This window comes from Pseudopipra pipra, chromosome 20 (genome assembly GCF_036250125.1).
Source record: "Pseudopipra pipra isolate bDixPip1 chromosome 20, bDixPip1.hap1, whole genome shotgun sequence".
Lineage (NCBI taxonomy): Eukaryota > Metazoa > Chordata > Aves > Passeriformes > Pipridae > Pseudopipra > Pseudopipra pipra.
Genome location: NC_087568.1, coordinates 1008495 through 1027788, shown reverse-complemented (window position 1 = coordinate 1027788; position 19294 = coordinate 1008495). Strand labels below are relative to the sequence as shown.

Genomic DNA, 19294 nt, shown 5'->3' with positions numbered 1-19294 from the left:
AAGATGTCCTTTTTTCCCCCCCAATCTTCTTTGAGTATTCCATTTAACTTGTCAAAGTTTGTAATCCTTTTTTTTTTTTTTTAACAAGAAAAGGAAAAGCTGATCAGAAAAGTCCTTCCAGAATTTACAAACACGGGAATAAAATTATGGAGGAACCATCTGGTATACCCTGACAATACCCCCAGACTTCCCCTTTGTTCCCAGGTAGTTGGCCAAGAATACATCCATGCAGAAAACAGCATATTGCACTCAAAAAAACCTCCATCACCCCAACTCTCAGCTTCTGTAAGAACCCCTGCCAACACCTCAGCTTGGAGACTGACTGATTTACCACCTAAAACATATCTCACCGTAACCCCCTACAAACCACAATTACTTCTTGAGATGTTGGCAAGTTGAAATAAAATTGTGAAATGTCAAAATCTACGGAAAATATATTTGTTAGAATGGCAAGGGCAACTGAGGGAAGAGAAAGTGGCATGGGACAACAGGGCAGGAGAAATCCCACACTCAACAAATTCTTACGTAAATTCAGTTTCCTTTCTAGAGGGCTTCAAAGCAGAAAGGAAAGGCAACCAGCACAGCAAGGTGGCCCAGTGACACACCTGGGCCTGTTTTAGGGGGAGGAGGGTCCATGATTTGTCATCCCCTTTCGCTGTCCAGCCACAATGTGAAAGGCCCAGCTCAAAGCTGCAGTGGTGGCTCCTCAAGAAAAATGCTTTCATAATTTTGTTACTGCTATTGCAGATGTGAGGGAAATGTTGCCATGAGCTACACAGGTTGTCCTGGCTGCAAAGTCAATTCCTTGTGTGCACAGCAGGTCCTGTGATTTCAGCACAACACGGCACAGGAGGACAGTGCTTGGGAAGTTAAATCTTTGTATTCAGTCCACTCCTCTGGAGGAGCCTGGAAATCTGGGCACTTCTGCTCTGCTCCCCCCTCCTACTAATATTGCTCCCACTTCTGAACGAGGTAAGAGCTGAATCCTGAAAAAATACCTTTTACCTCCCTGTATTCCTTCTGCTAAACCTGATCCTCATCCTTTCCTTCTGATAAACTAGATAATTCACACATCACCTCTACCAGCTGCTCCTAGGCCCAGATACCACCCACCCCAGACAGCACGAGGTCCCAAATTAAGATGTACGTGACTCAAAGAAGAGCCAATTTTATTAGACTAACACCAGAGGAAGAAAATCTTCCATCTTCCTGTCGTTCCTGAAGCCTCACAGGACAAACTATTCCCATGCCTGCTCCTGACAGGGAGCGAGCCTGCCCCAGTGCAGGGACTGCTGCTTTGGGTGTAAAGGCTGAATCCAACATGCAGTATTTAAGACAATTAGGTTTTCAAAGAAACTACACTAAACATTTCTTTCATGTGTAATCAAATTATGTTAAAGCAAACCTCATAATTTAAACCATTCCATTGGTCAGCTCCTATTTGTTTTCCCTGCACCCTCATTTTTGCTCCAGATCTGTCACATTACATTAACACCTTTCCTACTCACTGCCTACAGAAATAACAGCCTTCGACATGCCTGCACAATCCATTTGTCCTGCTCTAATTACTTTTTGACATAGCCTCTTCTGCTGTTATCTTGCCTTTTCTGACCTCTGTCTGTATTAAAGCCATTTAAAACAATCTTTAAACTCGGTATCTATTGTGATGTGTCTTATATGATACTGCTGGAGTATCAGTCAGCAACATTTTGTAAATCAAATATTTAAATCTATGGTAATAAGATAATGTACTTGAGCTGGAAAGCTACTGCATGGTGGTAACAGCTACAACTGGCTGCTCACAACACAAGCCCCCAGGACTGCAGCACATTTTCAGGATGGAATTCCTATAGTCATAAACCTGTTCTACGTAGGGAAGCTGCTCAAAGATAAACAGGGTCTTCTGTGTACTATGGAATTTCCTTTAATTTCACAAATGGGGAGGAAAGCAGGAGAAACTGAGAAAAGTGGTCATCCTGCACAAACAAACCCAAACAACCTCCAGACAGACTGAGCAGACAGGAAGAGGAGCAGGCAGGGTGCACCAACAATGCAGCCCATGACAAATCACACTCTTCTCCAAACCCAGAGAAGAAACCATGAATCTCTAATCCCAGTATCCCTCTGTTTTCATCAAGCCCATTCAAAAACTGTGCCCTCATTTTCTTTTGTGGTGATTCACAGATGATGAACCTCTAATTACCAGCTACTTCCCTGGCTGAAGCAGCAGAGGATCTACTCTGTGCCAAGTGTCTGCTTTGGAGTCAAGAACTTATTCCACATGGTGGAACTAATTTTTTGGATATCAAGTTGATCCCAATGTACACACGTCTCACTATACAGTCTAACTACATCTTCACATGCTATTTTCCACATGATCCAGCCTCATGCTAACTTAATTGGTAGCTAGTCAATATTTTACTCACATTAGAAGAGACTTCTCAAACCTACATTTGCTCTGGTTCATTTACAGGGTAATTATCCAGTTCACACCAAGTCTGGTCTTCTAGATCCAGCCAGTGCAGACACAGGCACAGCTCTGCTGGGAAAACACAGCTCTATACTTTGTCTTCCAGATGACAGCACTATAAAACCAACGGGGGACAAAACCAGAGTCAATTAAAATACATTAAATGCAATGCAACAATTCTATGATTTGTCATACAGATTTTATTTCTTTGAATTCCTCTAACTGTGTCCTCAGGACATTAAATCCCATGAATGCTGTGTAAAGCTCTTCTCACAACACTTTCCTATGCTCATTTTTATTTTCCCCTTTTTCTTTCCTGTCAGCAGCCCTGACCACAAACCTCGGCCTCATTAAGGCATCTCAACAGAGAAGGGACTCGTGGATCCAGGACCAGAGCAGTCTGCTGGAAAAGCAGGAGTGTGAGATGCTGCTGTGCTGGAGCACAGCTGATGGAATGGCTTTTCAGCAATACTGACCTTGCAGGACATCTAGTAGCAGGAGTGGGTCATGCTGAAACATTGATTACTGAAACAGTGAGTACACAGGGGACCAAAACCAACAGACACCAGACCTGGAACCGAGGCCGTAGATATTTCCAAATTTCATGCCTCATAAGTGAAGAGGCTCCAAGCTCCTCTGTACAGTGGCATGGAACAGCATCTCCAGAGCAGCCGCAGGCAAAGTCAGGGACTTAATTCCTTGTGCAGGAACCTCGTGCTAGGAGGACACCCACATTAGGACTGTGATTAGTTCTTAACAGATGCCTCTAAATTGCCTGCTGGAGGAAGCCACCTTTCCCCGTGACTGATGCTGGCCCCCGAATTAGGGGGGTTGATTTCCCCTCATTAAGCCTGTCCTGAGCTGCTCTCTGCGGGAACAACCGGCCTCACCACGGCTCCCACCGCAGCTCCAGAGAAACACTGGAACCTCGTGGGACCCCCGCCACCGCCCTGGCTTTCCTGGCTTTGGGAGTGTGAGGATGGCACATCAGCTGAACCAAAGGAGCTCTCCCCGTTCCTCTCAGAGCGCTCTGTGCGTGCTGGACAGACAGACAGACAGACAGAGCTCCCTTCCCGGCTCTCCCGGCCTCGCTGGCTGCCGACCATTTCCATAAATCCTCCCACAATGCAGCGCAGCGGGTTTAGCCGGAGGGATCCTCCGCAGCACGGGGTGCTGTGAGAAATGTGAGATGGTTGTAGAGGAAACATGTAAGATTCGGATTTGAAATTAAAATGATCTGCCCCAACAACAGCGCCTGGATTTCTACATTAAATTTTTGACATTCCAATGGTATGATATGTTCGTGTTGCTCACCCAGGATAATCCCACACGATTTTTAGAAGTTAAAAATTAAAATCTGCAGTAGGGTTTTTATCATATATCTTGGAAACAAGGCAAATAGAAAACTCCCAGTGCTCACCACCAGGCATCTTATCAGCAGAAACTATGGGGCTCTTTGTGCTGTGTTGTGATGACTTTGCAGCACACGTACTCCTGAAAACAGCCCTTGCTACTCACAGGAGACACCCTCGATGCTCAGATCCACAGATCTCACGGCGAGGTGCCACATCGGGTGTCAGAACAGCCTAAATCACATCCAGCAAGTTCCTATGCCAAATTTAGCAAACTGTGCTCAAACTACGTCTACAGGAGCTATTGTAAGATGTTAGATAAGGGCCACACCGGGATTACATACAGTCAATATTTGGTTAAATCAGGAATTACACTTATAAGTTCCGGAGATACAAATGTCACTTAACAAAACAGAACATAAATAGCCACAGGGCAGTAACCCTCTTCTTTGAAGCAAAAGAGACATCCAGCTTTTCCTGTGTGAGTCTCGCCGAGGCCTAATTACATTATCGCTTGTTATTTGTAACAAAATATAAACATTTCCCTCATGCCCCCAGACCACAGTCACAGAGGAACCCCTGCACCCCCACGTCAGTATATACTGTCATGTAGGATATAAAGCACTCTGACCTAGTCTCATCCACCCACTAGATTGCTCCAAAGTTTTCCTTGCACGTATTCTCTGCAAGTCCAGGGAGAAGCTGCTTTCTGCACTGGCAATACAGCGAGCAGGGTGACAGTCTAACATGGTGTCCTGCTGAGATCCAAGAATAGCAATGCCTTAAAAGGCAGCGATGTTGAGATCACAAGGAAAAGAGAATTAGGGCACAGCTGTGGAGTTCTGTAGGCTAAAACATAGACTCAATATGTCAGAGAAAATTAAATCACAGAGCTACATGTAATTTCTAGTCTCATTTGGAACTTCGCTGTAGCTGTGCAGAATTTGTGCTCGGGTCATACATGTGAGTCGCTGTGTTTCTGCACACAGCAATAAAACATGAAGTTAATTTAAAAAGAGAAAACAAAGGAGTTATATGCAGCAGTAACAGAAACATCTATGTTTGAAGGATGTGTACATGCTATTGCAGCTCACCCACAGTTCCGTGGGCAGCTCTGGAGGACAGAGCAGCAAAGCCCTAGCCCCACCTGTGACACCAGCAGAGCTCACAGCCTCACCTGCACACAAAACAAAGACAAACTGACCCAACACACACAACAGATCTGAAAAACACCTGCTTTCCTGTGATCCTCAGACAAGGGAAAGGGACCCTTCCTCAAAAATGAAGGTACCAAAACTGATAACAAACTTTTGCATAGGCTTTCCTCTCAAAGAAGTGGTTACATTTTACAGAATGATATCTATATATAAATTTTCCAGTATTTCTTATCCTTGAAGCCCAGTACCAGCTTCTCCTCTGAAAGCATTCAATATCCACACAATGCAGTCCATTATCCTCTGCCAATATCTACTATTGCAATCTGAGTCCAACTAATGAATTTTTTGGGATATCAGGGTTTGTGCCTTGAGCTGGGAGGTTGGTGCCTTATATCCAGTGTCTTCTCCCCAGCTCCAGAGAAACCTCTGAAAGTCACTGTGGCAGAGACCAGCACAGCTGTTAGATGGTAAGAACTGTGGATTCCTTGGGAGTCCCTGGATAAACAGCTGGCCTTTGGGCAGAGCAGGACAGGCTGGACCCAGGGAGCAGCTGAGCAGTGTCTCACCTGCATGAGTCCAGGCTTTACCAGAGCAGCAGACTGAAATTACCTCTTTAAAAGGCTCTAAAGGCCAGGGACAGATAAGACAGAAGATGGAGGAGATAAAAGAAGATGCTAACAAGGGAGCAAGAGACTGATTGGGGTGAGGATTAGATGGCCAGGCTTTCCTAAATCACTGGTACTTGAGCACTGTGGTGGTACAGAACAGCAAGAAAACAGAGGTAGGAAGTTGCAGTAATTACCTGTGTTGAGCTAAGTGTGTTTCCTGTGGAGCTCACAGAGCATGGCTGATCTGTTGGTATCAGCCATCCTTTGTCCCTAAGGAGGTAAATTAGACCTCTGATTTGTATATGAAAGTTCAATAACTCTTAATGGTTATGCTTGACTGCAGACAGAGCTGTGGACTAACATCTCCAGGAGTCAATTCCTATGAAGGGGTAATACATGGAGAGATTTCACAAAGTGAGAGAGTTCAGCAGCCAACAGCCAGGGAGAAGTGAAAACAAGCCAGGGAGGGATGTGCAGGGGCAGCACAGGGAGTGTCTGGCAGGGCAACGGGGCTCAGCAGGATGGGACCTGTTGACCCCTCGACCCCATCTAGCAGGTGGCATCCCTGCCCGTGGCAATGAGGTTGGAATTAGATGATCTTTAAGGTCCCTTCCAACCCAAGCTGCTCTATGATTCTATGACCCACCTCCTACTGCTGGAGTTCCAGAGCAGTGTGCACATGGCACTGCTCCAGAGGAGGAGGAATGCACCGTGATAGCCATCACATGGGGAAGGAGATAACCCAGGAGTGCAGGAGATGAGCAGAAGGGGTGTGTGAATTCAGTCTGCAGTGACGGAGGAGAGGAGCTCTTCTGGAAACTGCCAATACTGGGAAGGGTTAACAGGGCAGTCCCCGAGGACGGGCGCTGCACGCAGGGGCACACGTGCACTCCACGATTTAATTAACAGAGAAAACGCCAAACGTTGGAGACGAATTTCTTTTCCCGAGCAGGACTATGTATTACCTACTTTAAGCACAGCCCGGTTCATGCATATGCAATGTTCTCCACAAACACCGCACGTGGTGCGGGAAACAATCCCGTAAATGAGGATGCGAAAGGAGGTCACTAATTCTCTCGGAATATCTCCGGGATGCAGGCGCGGCGGCCCCGCACGCGATCCGTGCCCACCGCGGGGTCCCGGCGCTGCCCGCCCGGCTGTGCCAGCGCCGCCCGCCCTGACCCACTTTCCCGCAGCATTTCTGCATAGCGACAGAGGTCCGAGCAGGACAAGTGTCACCTCCCAGCCCACGGGATTCTCCGTTCCCTACTGCTTCCACTGCAAGGATGTGCCCAGCATTTACACGCAGGCACACGCGAGCACTCGGCACTGCACACAAATGTAAGTAAACACAGAAGTGCCAGGAAGAGAAGGAATCACAACAACAAAATCCCGTTCTTGTTTGCAGAATATTCCTCTGAAGTAGGCACAGGGCTATGACAGCGGCTACATGAATATCCATCTCATGGATCCTCCCTGGCAGTTCCATTCCGGCCAAAGCTCTTTTAAAGGGACTTTGCTCATTTCTGGCTGGTCTGAGCATTCCTGTTGCCCCGAACCAATCCTGCCCTTTCCCTTCCACCAAAAGGAATCCTAATGTACTGAGCCACCCAGAAAATTACAATTCCTTCATTACCCCCAGCCAAAGCTCTGACACTGTGAGGAAATGCATTTTCCCACTCCAAGCCCCTCACACCTCTCGTACTGTCCTATTTCCTACTCTCTCAGTCCCTGTGGAATTACAGTGTATTGACTGCAGATGCACTGGCAGTTCTGATGTCATCTCAAGGCTTTTTCTTTTTTATTTTTTTTCTAGGTGAAGCATCTATATTTCCTCTGTTCTGAAATTTTGTGCTGAAACTATAACAAGCCAAAAATCTCTTCAATGGGAAATTTCACAAGCAGAGGATTATGACTTCAGCTCCAGAATAAGCAGCAGGAGCAGATGGAACTCTTCAGAAACAATGATTCCATTTTCATGCAAATTTCCTTAGTAGTTAAAAAAAGACAAGGAAGAAAAAAAACCACCAAGATATCAGAATGGTTTCTAAATGGAAGGTTTTTGAATGATGCTAAAAGCAAAGGGCTGGTAGCTCTCCACAATCCCAAGCATTTTAGCAGCAGCCAGTGGAAAAAAAAAAAAAACCATGACAAACTAAACCCAGACTCCATCCCCTCTCAGAGTCAGGATAAGGGAAAATGGAGTGAGAGTGTATTTTAGGTTTTATGATTTTCAACATCGTCGGTTTTGTGCTAATGCACACTTCAGAGCTAATTCTTATGCTCTTCAGGAGCACAGGCTTCATTCATGAAGCAGCATGACAAAAATTCTTTATCCACTTGATGACTACAGAAGGTGACAGGCAGCGAGGCGCAGCAGCCACGGGGACCCTGTCGGAGTGCTAACCTGCAGCGCTGCTCCTCGAGCACAGCGCTCCCCTGATTGCAGCAGCACACACATGCATTTTTCATAGCCCAAATGTGGAAACCCAGCCAATTCTTTTGTTATTAATACTGGCAGCATACCCTAAACAACAAATAATGCACAGAGTTAGCAGACCCCATTTCTGGCTCTTCTACTGACTTCTTACTCAGTTTTGGTCTTGTGCCTTCCTTTTGCCCTTGTGTTTACTCCTCAAGTGAGACAATTCAAGCTATTCCCTCGCTCCCAGAGTGGTGAGGACAACAGGCTTTGCACACCACGGAGTGGGACTGCCTCTGTGCCACACCACAGAACCAACCACTGTCCTGCTGCACACACAGAACACACAGTCATGGTAGGAACTGGAACTCTTCAGAAGGCCCAGGGAATTCTGCTTTTACAGGCTGCTCCTTTAAACTGAGGTTTTAAAGCCGAGAGGGAACGACATGCACAGAGGAGTGGGGATGCAACCAGCTGCTGTTTGTCTCTGCCTCCCCTGCCCGTTGGACCAGGGGAATGCTGCAGCCAGGTCTCTCTCCTGTGCAGCATCCGGGTGCCAGCACAGAGCTGCTGCCACTGGGCAGCTCCGGCCCCAGCGACGGTTCCTTTGGATCACCCTCTCCAAATCCAACTGTCCTTCCTGGCACAGTCTTTCCCTGATGCTGCTCCTGATGTTTTGCAATGAGGTTTCATAATTGCCTATCAATTCTATCAAACAATTCTATCAAACAATTTCTATCTCACTCGGTTTCACATTGATTTTTTAAATCAGTTTTATCCTGCCTTTTCCATGCAAAAGCAATATAAAGTTGGTTTCAAATAAGGCTACAAAGAGTGTTACAGGCTTCTGAGCCATGTGTTCAATACCAAGAATACTTCTGTTTAATCCCATTCTACCTACACTTATCCCTTTCATCATGTCGCTGGCCAAATCTTTTCACTTTGAATTTGCTCTCAAACTGAATCTCCTTCCTTCCTCATCTAGTTAGATGGATTTAAGCAATGGCAGCTACTGAAAGGACAGAGCACAGACAAAATAACCTCAAAAATGGGCTCAACAAGCTCTTCCTTGCTTACTTCTGAGCAGAAGGATGTAAAGAAACAATTTCCTCGGTTAATCCTTCTTTGACCCAAATTAACTTTTTCCAAACTATTTTCTTAAATAATTTGTTTTACAGTCTTGCCTGAATAAACTCGGCAATAGACATGTCTCAGTTGCCCAAGGAAAGGCAGAGAACAGCAGTGGGGAGGGATAAGAAGATAATTTGGCTGGTCCAACCAGTGCAGTGCCGCATGTTAGGGTGGTGGAAGAGGGAAGGTTCAGATTAACACTCTGGATTTCTCTTTATTTCTCAATAAAGATGACATAGGGGGAGAAGAAGACACATATCCTATCCTTTAACCCCCCACATGTTCACATGCTGGGCTTTGAGGTATGAAGAGAAACAAGACCCATCTGGCCCAGGTCTCTCCTGTCTGGGTCAGCACATTGAATCTGAGCAAACTCACTGGAAGGTTCTTCTTTCCTCCTCCCCCTGACTGCAGGACGAAAACTGCCAGAAAGACTCAAGAATAACTGGGAGAAGCACAAGGGAGCACCAGCATTGCCTCTCCTTTAGCTGCCTCAACAGACCTCCATTGCTTTTCCCTTTTGACTTGGGTAAATTTTATGCAGCAAAATCTAACACCAAGCTGGTGACAGTACTGTAAAATGTCTGAAGGGCTGAAAACTGGGTCGACCCCCACCTCCTGCCCCCAGCCCCATCACCTCTGACAGGGTCCTGCAGGGCCCAGCTCTGGCTCGCAGGAGCAGCCGTGGCACAACGGCCGCAGTGCCCTTGCCTGGGGAACTTGTTTGCCACGGCTGCTCCAGCACTTCACTTCCCAATAGGAAATGATGTTTTCCATAGACTTAGTGAAACACGGCTCTAATTTAGTAATTGCAGTGTACATCCAACTGAACAGGACCTGGTGTTTGGAGAATGAGAGCAACAGAACTAGGACGAGCCTCAAAACACTCAAGCGACTCAGCCATTTGAAGATCACCTCTGATGTGGGGACAGAAAGAGGCACCTGGAGACTGGCATGTGGTTGTGTTTATACACTGTGCCAAAACACTGTTCCCTTTTCTAGACCCTAACATTTCATATTGAGGACTTTTATATTATTTCTGCAAATATTAAAATGGGATCCGCAGCCATTCAGATGCCTTGTAAAGCCCATATGACCCTCAAACACCCTCTTAAGGTTTCATCTTTTATCTTTCATAAACAGGATCAGAGATGATGTGTGGTTTTGAGTCAGAAGCACATTCATAACCCAGCAAGCACCAGAAAGTGTATTTTAACAGCAGCATCAACTACATTTCAGTAGAATCACTAAAATCCCCAAGTGACTTGAGAAGTGAAAGATAATCTTTGAAAGAGGAGTCAGAGGAAGCTGTCTGGGAACTGGAAAAGTTACCAGACTGGTGATTACGGGCAGAATGGACAGCAGATATGAGTTATCTCCTTCACACTCATGACAAGGAGGTGGGAACCTCTTCATCCCCATCAATAGCAGCTGCATGGCTCTGATATGAGCCTGGGTCACTATTAAAGCAGCATGTCAAGCTTTTTTTTTCTTTTTCTTTCCAAACTGCTTCCTTTTGGACGAGCTCCATGTAACTGTCATTTGCTTTCTCATTTCATTTTCATTTTCCATCTATGCATTCATCCAGCCCTTGAGGGGGAATTCTACAGAAATCCCTGTCAAGAATGCCCACAAGGGCCTTCTGACCCACCCCCTCACTGCTCTGCATCCCTGCCAGTGACATCACGGCACGTCCAAAAAACTCAACAAGCCCAAGTTCATTTTGACCAGCAAAAGGGCAGGAACCGCTGGGACACTTTCCCTTCCTCCGTCACCTGTGGCTGCCCCAGTGTGTGTGTGCTGTCCCAGGGCACTGGGGCTGCTGGGCCACCAAAGCAGAGGAACCCAGAACCACCAGTAAGAGCTACTGAAAGCATTTAACAACAGCAAAACACATGTAGTGCTAAAAAGAACCTGCCCTATGGCGCAGGACTGTAGGTTGGAAGGGACCTCAGGAGCCACCCAGTCCAACCTCCCCTCCAAGGAGGGTGTCCAATGCTTTGATCTGCCCATGTCAAAATGTTCTCAGAGAAGAAAGAAAGGTCAGTGACTGAAAACAATGAGAGAAAGGTGACTAAGAAACCTGGAAGAGATTGAGGTGAGAAAATAGAACATGGACATTACTTCTCCACACTTCTCAGCCTCGGGTTCCCTCTGAAAACACTTGACAAAAGCAAAGTTAGTGTACCTCTGTGTGATTCTGGACACATCCCAGTGTCTTGTTTCACTGTTCCAGCATCGTTAGAGGATACAAACAAGTTCGTGGGAGCAGCTTTGAGCTTTGTCAGTCTCAAACCACCGAAACTAGCAAGGTAGTGGAGTTCATTCATCCTCAGGTGGCCTCATTGAGAACGTGCTTAAAGGCGTTTTATTTCTGTCCTGCCAAACAAACGGCAGTGTCCTTCTTGCTGTGCTAGAAAGTGGAAGGGAAACAAAACCGTGTGGAAAATCCCCTCGGTGTTACATGTGGTTCGGGGCAGCTTTGCCCACGGGTTTGGGGGGGTCGTCCAGCCGCTCCAGAGGGGATACCCGCGGGGTTTTCCAGCACCCCCGCGTTCCTCGAAGGCGCTGGAGCCGCTCTGTGACACATCTGAGGAGTCTTTAAGTGCGACCACGAAGCGGCCTCGCGCCGTTGCCCGGCCTTGCCCGTAACCCAGTTTCCTGGTGGCCCGGAACGCCCGGGCATAACCCGGCCGGGGCTCGGGAGCTGGCGGAACCAGGCCCCGCCGCCGCCCGCCGGGCCGGCTGACAGCCCCGCGGCGGGGCCGCCGGGCGGGGCCGGGGCGGGGCCGGGCCCGTGGAGGGGCCGGGCGGGCACGCGGGGCCCCGCGCGGTGCGGGGGGCGCGGGGCAGGTGTGGGGCTTTGGCCCCTCAGCCCGGCCCCTCGGCCCGGCCCCGAACGGCCCCGGCCCCTCCGCCGGCCCCGAACGGCCCCGGCCCCGCGCCCGCCGGGGGGGCGGGACGGGCCCTCCGGGGCGCGCGCGCGGCCCAATCAGGAGCCGGCCCCGCGCCCGCGCGGCCAATGGGCGCGGCGGCGGCGCGCACGTGACAGGGCGCGCGGCCGCCCGTCAGCGGGCGCTATAAAGCGGGGCGGGGGCGCGGGCGCGGCGGCCGCGGGGGCTCGGCGGGTCCGGCCGCGTTCCCGCCCCGCCCGCACCGCGACGGGGCCGCCGCTCCGCCTCGGCAGCCGCCGGGCCGCCCGCAACTTGGGGGAGAGCCAGCCCAGCGCCGAGCCGTGCCCGGGAGCGCCCCGCCAGGTAAGGCGTTAATCCGAGTGCCGCCGGGCCGGGGGGAGCCGCCGGGGGGGCGGGGGTCGCGCTGCGCCCCGACCCGCCGCCGGGGCTTTTTTTTTTTATTATTTATATTTTATTCTTCCAGTCCCATTTCTGCACGTGCTCCTTTGTTCTCCAACAGAAGCGCTTTTTTTTTTTTATATGTGTACACAGATATATATGTTCTATCCGCTAATGTAACGCAGCTGGAGCAGCCGCTCCCCGCCGGTACCGGGGGAGGGGGGAACGGGCAGCACCCCCTTTTATTCCCTCCTCCCCCGGTGAAGAAGCAGAAACTCGAGCGATTCCGCGGCGCCGAAGTTGCTCGCGGGTGCGGGTCGGTAACCAGACACGCGTGTCGCCCGAGGGCTGGCGGGGAGGAACTGAGCCAGACGGGGACACAAAGGAGGGGGGCAGCCCCAGACACGCCGTCCCCGCCCCGCGGCGGCAGCGCCCGCACCGCCGAGCCCCGGGCGGGGACGGCGAGAGGGAGACGAGCCCCCGGACCCCCTTTTGTCTGGCCCCGGTGGCACCTGCGGGGGCGAGCGCTCGGCCGCCCCGCCCGCGGACACTATCGCGACCGGCGACAGCTTAGCGACAGTTGTGGTGGTGGGAGAGGGCTGAGACAGCCCCGGTGTCGGGGGTCTCGTTCTGTGGCCGCGCGGGGCTTGATTCCATCAGCCTCACGTTAATTACCAAAACCACTCAAAATACAAAAAAACTGCAATAAAATGAGCCCCCACGTGCAGTATTCCTCCAATTCTTGCTCTGTCATACCCGATATTTTTCTTATCATAACTTGTTCTAAAAGAAATTTAACACATTTGCTCTCAGACTGTCGGCAGTGATTAACTGTGACGCTTGCAATGGACTCTGTATACAACATCTAGAAGAAATCTAACGTCTTTGCCCCTCCAGACCATCTGCAGTGATTTACTGTGACGCTCACAATAGGCTCTGTACAAGATATCTAAAAGAAATTTGACTTGTTTTCCCCCCAGACCCTCTGCAGCGATTAGCTGTGACACTTGGGCTCTGTGCACGATAAAAGGTGGTCAGTGTACACTTAAAAATCTGGCATTGTCTAAGAAAATAATTTTCATAAACTTTTCCTATCGTTTTCTCAGCAAAAACAGCCCATTATGAAAGCTCTGAGTAGAATTCCTCCACAAGTTCAGAAAGTTGAGAAGGGGATGATTTACCCTCCTTGTTTTGTCCAGGAATGCGAGATAGCAGATTTTAAGAGTTAATAAGTATTAAAAGCCACGAGGAGCATTAAAAGTGTGTTTCCAAGCGGTGTGCTCCCCGCAGCCGCGGCGCAGAGCAGCCGGGCAGCGCCTGCAGCTCCACGCAGAGCAGAGGTTATTCACATGGCTGTTCGAGAAACTCCATTCATATCTCTGACTACCTGGATTTGAATAGAAACCAGACAGCAATTCTTTGGTCCCAGCCACTATTCGCCCCGCTGGACAATAGAGATTTGTTAGCACACAGGCACAAGCCCTGGGACACAAAGCTGGAGGCAGCAGAGATAGGGGCTTCACTGCACAGGAAATTACAGCTTTTGATGCACTGTTGGCAGGTCTGTCGGTTCAGAACAGCAACATGCCTGTGCCATGTTTAAGAGCTCCTGACTGCCATTTTTAACCACCTAGAATGTCATAAAAGCTTTATTGTCGCAGTACATAAAATCATGAAGTCCATATGGTTACTTTTCAGCTGCCCCGGGTCTGGAAGGCAGAAGTATGATCTGGCTGGAGAATTTAATTTGGGGAGTGTGGGGAGGGGGAAATTAAAAGAATTTGAGGACTAGAAAACCTCAAAGTGTTTATAAAAGCAGAGATTTGTTACCGAGGCAGCTGATGTCTAGCTTGAGATGGGGTGGTGGTCTAATAGATTTGTTTTAGTGGTGGCTTGTAAGAGGATGAGGCTGGACAGCTGATTTCATCCTAAAAGGTTCAGTAAATTTACTCCATGCAGCTCCAGCACCAGCTGTGGAGGAGGACATCGCTCAGTTGTGTCAACTTGGCAAACACCAAAATAAATAAGAAAACCCAAAGCGCTCAGTGTCTGGTACCTCCCATTTCCCCTGCTTTCCCCCCAGTCTGGAGTTAAAATGAGAACTGCTCGGAGACTGGGCTTTAATCCGCTGATTGGAGCCAATGAGCAGAAATTATTGAGATTAGAAACCCAACCAGCGGGTTTTATTAGCTGAGAAGCCAACCCCTCGCTGTGCGCGGCGCCGCGGCCGGGGCAATCCTCACCCAAGGAGCAGGAGGCTTGGGGCTGGTCCTCCTCTTTTTTTTTTGTATTTTTCCATAAATCGTCCCTCCTCTACCACCTTAGTGCGACATAAAACACCTGGACCCATGGGATTTTAAGACTCTTAGAATTCTCCCAGGCACACAGTGTCAGGGTGTCTCTAGGTGGGAGCGTTGCTGTGACCGCAGTGGGAATGGGATGACTTGGCTCTTCTTCACCCGGGAAAAACAATGAAAGTGAGAGTTGTATATTGCATTTGGGAAATGTGTGTGTTTGTTATGAGCAGCAGAGACACAAAGCATCATAGAATACAGAAACAAATGCTGGGCTGTTTGCGTCCATATTAAGCACGTTTGAAAAGGGGAAGAATTTTAAAGTGAGGAAGGTCCATTTTCCAGGGTGTGTGGGAGACACCTGGGAAGAGCGGTGCTGATGCTCTGCACCAGCCCTAGAGACAGATGATGGACTTGCTTCCACTGCTCCTTTGAGCAATGTAGGACAAAAAAAGGCTGGATGACTAAACCAACACACTGTTAAAAAAGGTGCTACTTGTATGATTAACAAACACCCGCTCATGTGAGGGGCTAGCTCATAGAATTTTCAGCTGCTATATCAGAACATTAGAAATACAAATATGAATGTAAATACTTTTCACAGGAGTCAGTTTTGTCTGAGCAATTATATAATTTCCTTGAATTCTCCTCCTGATGGAGTACAATGGCTTGGGTGTATTACTTCTCAGTAAAACTTAGGTGATAAGAATCAGGCTAGATTACAATCAAGCTATTTTGATTTTACTTTCTTGCTGGTACTGACAAACCCACAAGGACCTAGCTAAAATAAGCCTTTGGACAAAAATATTATTATTTTAAATAAATGTAAGGATATCGATGGCTTTATCTACAAAGCACTTTTAGATGAAATTCCACAGTATTCTTAAAATACAGCAACTTTTCTGTTACCTGTAAGACTGCTAATTCACCTAGATGCTGATTTTAAAACCTACCCCTTGAAAGTGCTGCCTAAAAAAAAAATGTGCTGAAAAGTTAAATTCTGTCCTTGCAATTGCATTGTAAGAGTTTGCGTACCTGTTAAGGAGATAGTTTTGAATGGAAACCAGAACATTATAGGTTGGCAAAAAGAACTGCCTAATCAAAACAGCCACAAGAGGAATGTCTGGGCATAACCTGCCCCTGACAACATCCACAGACTCAGCCTGGACATGGGAATAATCCCATCAGGCACATAAGAAAAGGATGTTGATGGCTCTTCTTATGTGGTCAGGGTTTATTTAAACTGCACATAGAAATAACAGATAATTCCAAAGTCAGTTTTCTCAACTCCAGTTATGGCTGTTCCAAGGGAAAGCTTAAAAAGCCTGGACCACTAACAGCCTTGGAAGTTGCAGTGTATAATCCCGCCAGTAAAATACAGTATTGCATTACAGGGTTGGTTGCCAATAAAAATGTGTCAGGTATGCTGAGATCTCACAATAGACTTGGCAATTTAACAAAAAATGTGGAATCCTAAGAATTTCATTTTATCTTAATAATAGCCAGCAGATGCTGTAATCGTTTCAAACCCACAGCATTGATTAATGGCACTCAACAGTTTCAAATGTTAAGAACTCAAAAGACAACAATTGGGTGTTTTGATGTTAAGGGTAACATGGAAGCATGTGTTTCCCTAAGAAGCACCATGGACATACAGCCTGGTGACATCACCTTTTCAAACAGACTTCAGTCATTCCTGCTCTCCCTGTTCTGCCCGAGAGTAGCTCAAACCATCTGCAGCTGCCCTGAGCTGTAACACAAAGAAATGAACCCAACTGCCAGGAATGACTGGGTAAAACTGCACATTTCCATGTGCCGACTGCTGCATCTCAACCCCAAGAACCCTCCTGCATTGGCAGTTAATTGTGCCACCTAAACACACACGCGCGCGAATGAATATTGCGGGAGACCTGGGAACGGGAATTCTGCCGCCCCGTAGCAGGTCCCTTTCCACCATTCCTACTTTGGGATCCTACCCAGTTTGGGTTACTCAGACCTGTGGTTAACCCGTGTTTCCCTCGGAAAGGCCAGACAGTCTGGGCTGCGATGCCAAGCTGTGATTAAGGGCAGGGGAACGCGGTGGGCGGGCTGGATGGGCACGCGGAGCGGGAACGTGCCCGCCCAGGGCGCTGCCCTCGGCTCACACGAGGCTGCTCTGCAGCACAGCTCCAGCTGCTCTGGCACACGGGTGACAGGGGCCGTGTGCTCTGGTGTGGCTCCAGCCCAGGCACGGTGAGCCCCGTGGTGACACAGCCACTGCCTGTCCAGTACAGGCACATTGAAACGGAACGGGGCCAGCAAGCCATAGGTTATCCATGTTATCCATCCCAAACATTCCAGCAACACAGGGACTGATTCTTAACTTGCTAACCTAAATCAGTTTATAGTTTTCTTGAAAAACACCTTGTAATATGAGCGTTCGAGGCTTTCCTACTTCGTTTCTTTTGGGCTTTGACCATAATTATTTTAGCACAAGAGTGCACATCCCTCTCCTCTGGTGTGCCATCCGCAGTGCCTCTGTAAATAACGCTGCACCTCGAGCCTGGTGTCATGACCAGAAAGGATCCGTCTGGGCTATGAGCAGAGGTGGTCAGGGTTTCACCACACTCTGCAGTTCCCAGTCTCCCATATTTACATTTCCAGCTGCACGCACGCAGTGCCCCAGAGTGGCAGCAGCTCCATTTACATAACCAGAGCTGGGTACCCGGGGGCTCGTGCTGAGCTGAGCCCCCCAGTCCGGGCAGGGAGAGCTCCCACCTCGGCAGAGAACGCTGGACCTGCACAGGAGAGGCTGGGGGGAGTCCAACAGGGCGTTACAGAGTGTGGGTATGCGGGGACATAAAACCCTCCCCTGGAACTGGGCATAATGAATGGCTCTTGGTAGTCAGATTTATTTCTTTAGGTGGAGCCTCAAATTCAGATTTTTAAGATGATCAACACGTTTGCAGACAAGGTTCACCTTAAAAAGATTCCTAGTTATAAAACAGAATGCGTTCAAGTTTGCCATATATTTTTTTTCTGCTAAAGATTTAAATATCATGTGGCTTTAGCTTTCTTTCTGTTCACTGAATATCAAGGTCAATTAGGAATGATGTCTGGCTAGTACTCTCAGAGCAGATTAGACAGTTGCATCAAAAACTAGGACCATGTATAGGTCATCTGTTACTGTGACCTAGATTTCTGAGAATCTGTTCAATTTGTTTTATTGAAAATGTGGTCCTCTCTCAGTTCTGTTTCTCATAGCAAACCTCTCTGTAATAGCAAAAAATAGCTTTATTAGATACTTACAGACATTGCTTACTACTTCTGCTAAGACACAAAGAAAATCAAATCCATGCAGCAGACCTGTGCCTGTCATCCATTTAATTTTAAAATAACTTAAGGTTCTGAAAGGCTTATGCCTTATAATCTAAAGCATTTGGTCCACATGCCAAATACTAAGCAATCTGAAATACATAATAGCTTAGCTGCAGCTTTGTTTGCCCTATTTAATTCATTTTTTACCCTCAGTAACCAGTGGGTAGATGCAATATTTCCACAGTCTACTTTGGAAAAGAAGAACATACAGAAATATTTGAGTGAGCCTGTTTTGTTTGTGTCTGTGTGAGCTTTGTGGTGCCCAGGGAGGAGAGCTGGTGTGGATTGCCCAGATCCAGACGTCCCTCCCAGCCCCACCTGTTTACTGAGGATAAGGATGGTGCCATCTGAATCCTGACACTTTACAGCACATCCACCTATGCCTGCTGGGTTGTCATTCTGAAACCACATAAAAGCAGATTTCCATTTGGAACATTTTATGACAAATTTCCTCTCACAGCTCTTAATTGTTCCGGTAGAAACCAATTACTGGAACAGAGATTGTGCAAACCCCCCTCTATTTGGTGTAAGTATTGGGAGAGGGAAGGGCAGAAGGTGCATCTTAAAATATTAGAAACTATTTCCAAACACCAATGAGTTCAGTGCTAAAACTCTAAAAAATATTGAAGTGATTGCAGAACCCACAATCCAAAGACCAGACCTGGGCATTATCATCATCCTCGGTCTCTGTGGCTCATCATGTTGGGGTACAGAGCACATCTGGAACACTTGTGCTCTCATGACACCCCAGGACGAAAGGCTGGTAATACGATCAAACAGCAGGAGAAAGGACACCAAAAAAAAAAACAAAGAAAAAATGCCAACAGATTGAGATTCACAAATTAAAATCTGCAGTACATCCCTCCCTCATACATCGTACTTAGGAAATCTGTTCCCATTTTTTCAAAATTCTAAAGCCAGTTCTACCAACTCATCTGAATTTTATACTACTTTCATATTCAAACTTTTATGTGCATCTCACAGCACACTGGGACCAATTTATTTTATAGGCAAGATAAAACCCGGCAATATTTGGGTGACGTTATCCAAAGATCATTCTTCTAAATGAACATAAGTACATTTTCTCCTTTTTGTTTCACATGATGGCTGCATTTAAATAGGCTAAATGTATAATTCAGAGAAGAATGGCTGAGTCCTGCTCACCTGGGGGTCATATCCACATCCATCCAATATTTAAAAGCACACAAAA

At 47.7% G+C, this 19294-nt stretch overlaps 2 protein-coding genes across 5 annotated transcripts in view; one reads left to right on the top strand and one right to left on the bottom strand.

Moving 5' to 3' along the window:
- The window catches only part of NR6A1 (nuclear receptor subfamily 6 group A member 1), a 76933-nt gene that overhangs the window by 32309 nt on the left and 25330 nt on the right, over window positions 1-19294 (bottom strand). The window contains exon 1 of one of the 4 annotated variants that reach the window (XM_064676536.1): window positions 11329-11870. The exons of 1 other annotated variant lie outside the window; for it this stretch is intronic. In XM_064676536.1, the coding sequence (XP_064532606.1) occupies window positions 11329-11470 (142 nt within the window). In that variant the 5' untranslated portion in view covers window positions 11471-11870. Of the gene's footprint in view, window positions 1-2451; window positions 2552-11328; window positions 11871-19294 lie in introns of those variants that run through there. 2 more of the 4 variants (XM_064676535.1, XM_064676539.1) reach the window with 2 other exon arrangements.
- The window catches only part of SCAI (suppressor of cancer cell invasion), an 82222-nt gene continuing 80309 nt past the window's right edge, over window positions 17382-19294 (top strand). Inside the window, exon 1 of the mRNA XM_064676525.1 lies at window positions 17382-17393. The gene's annotated coding sequence lies outside the window, so the exon portion shown is untranslated. The remainder of the gene's footprint in view (window positions 17394-19294) is intronic.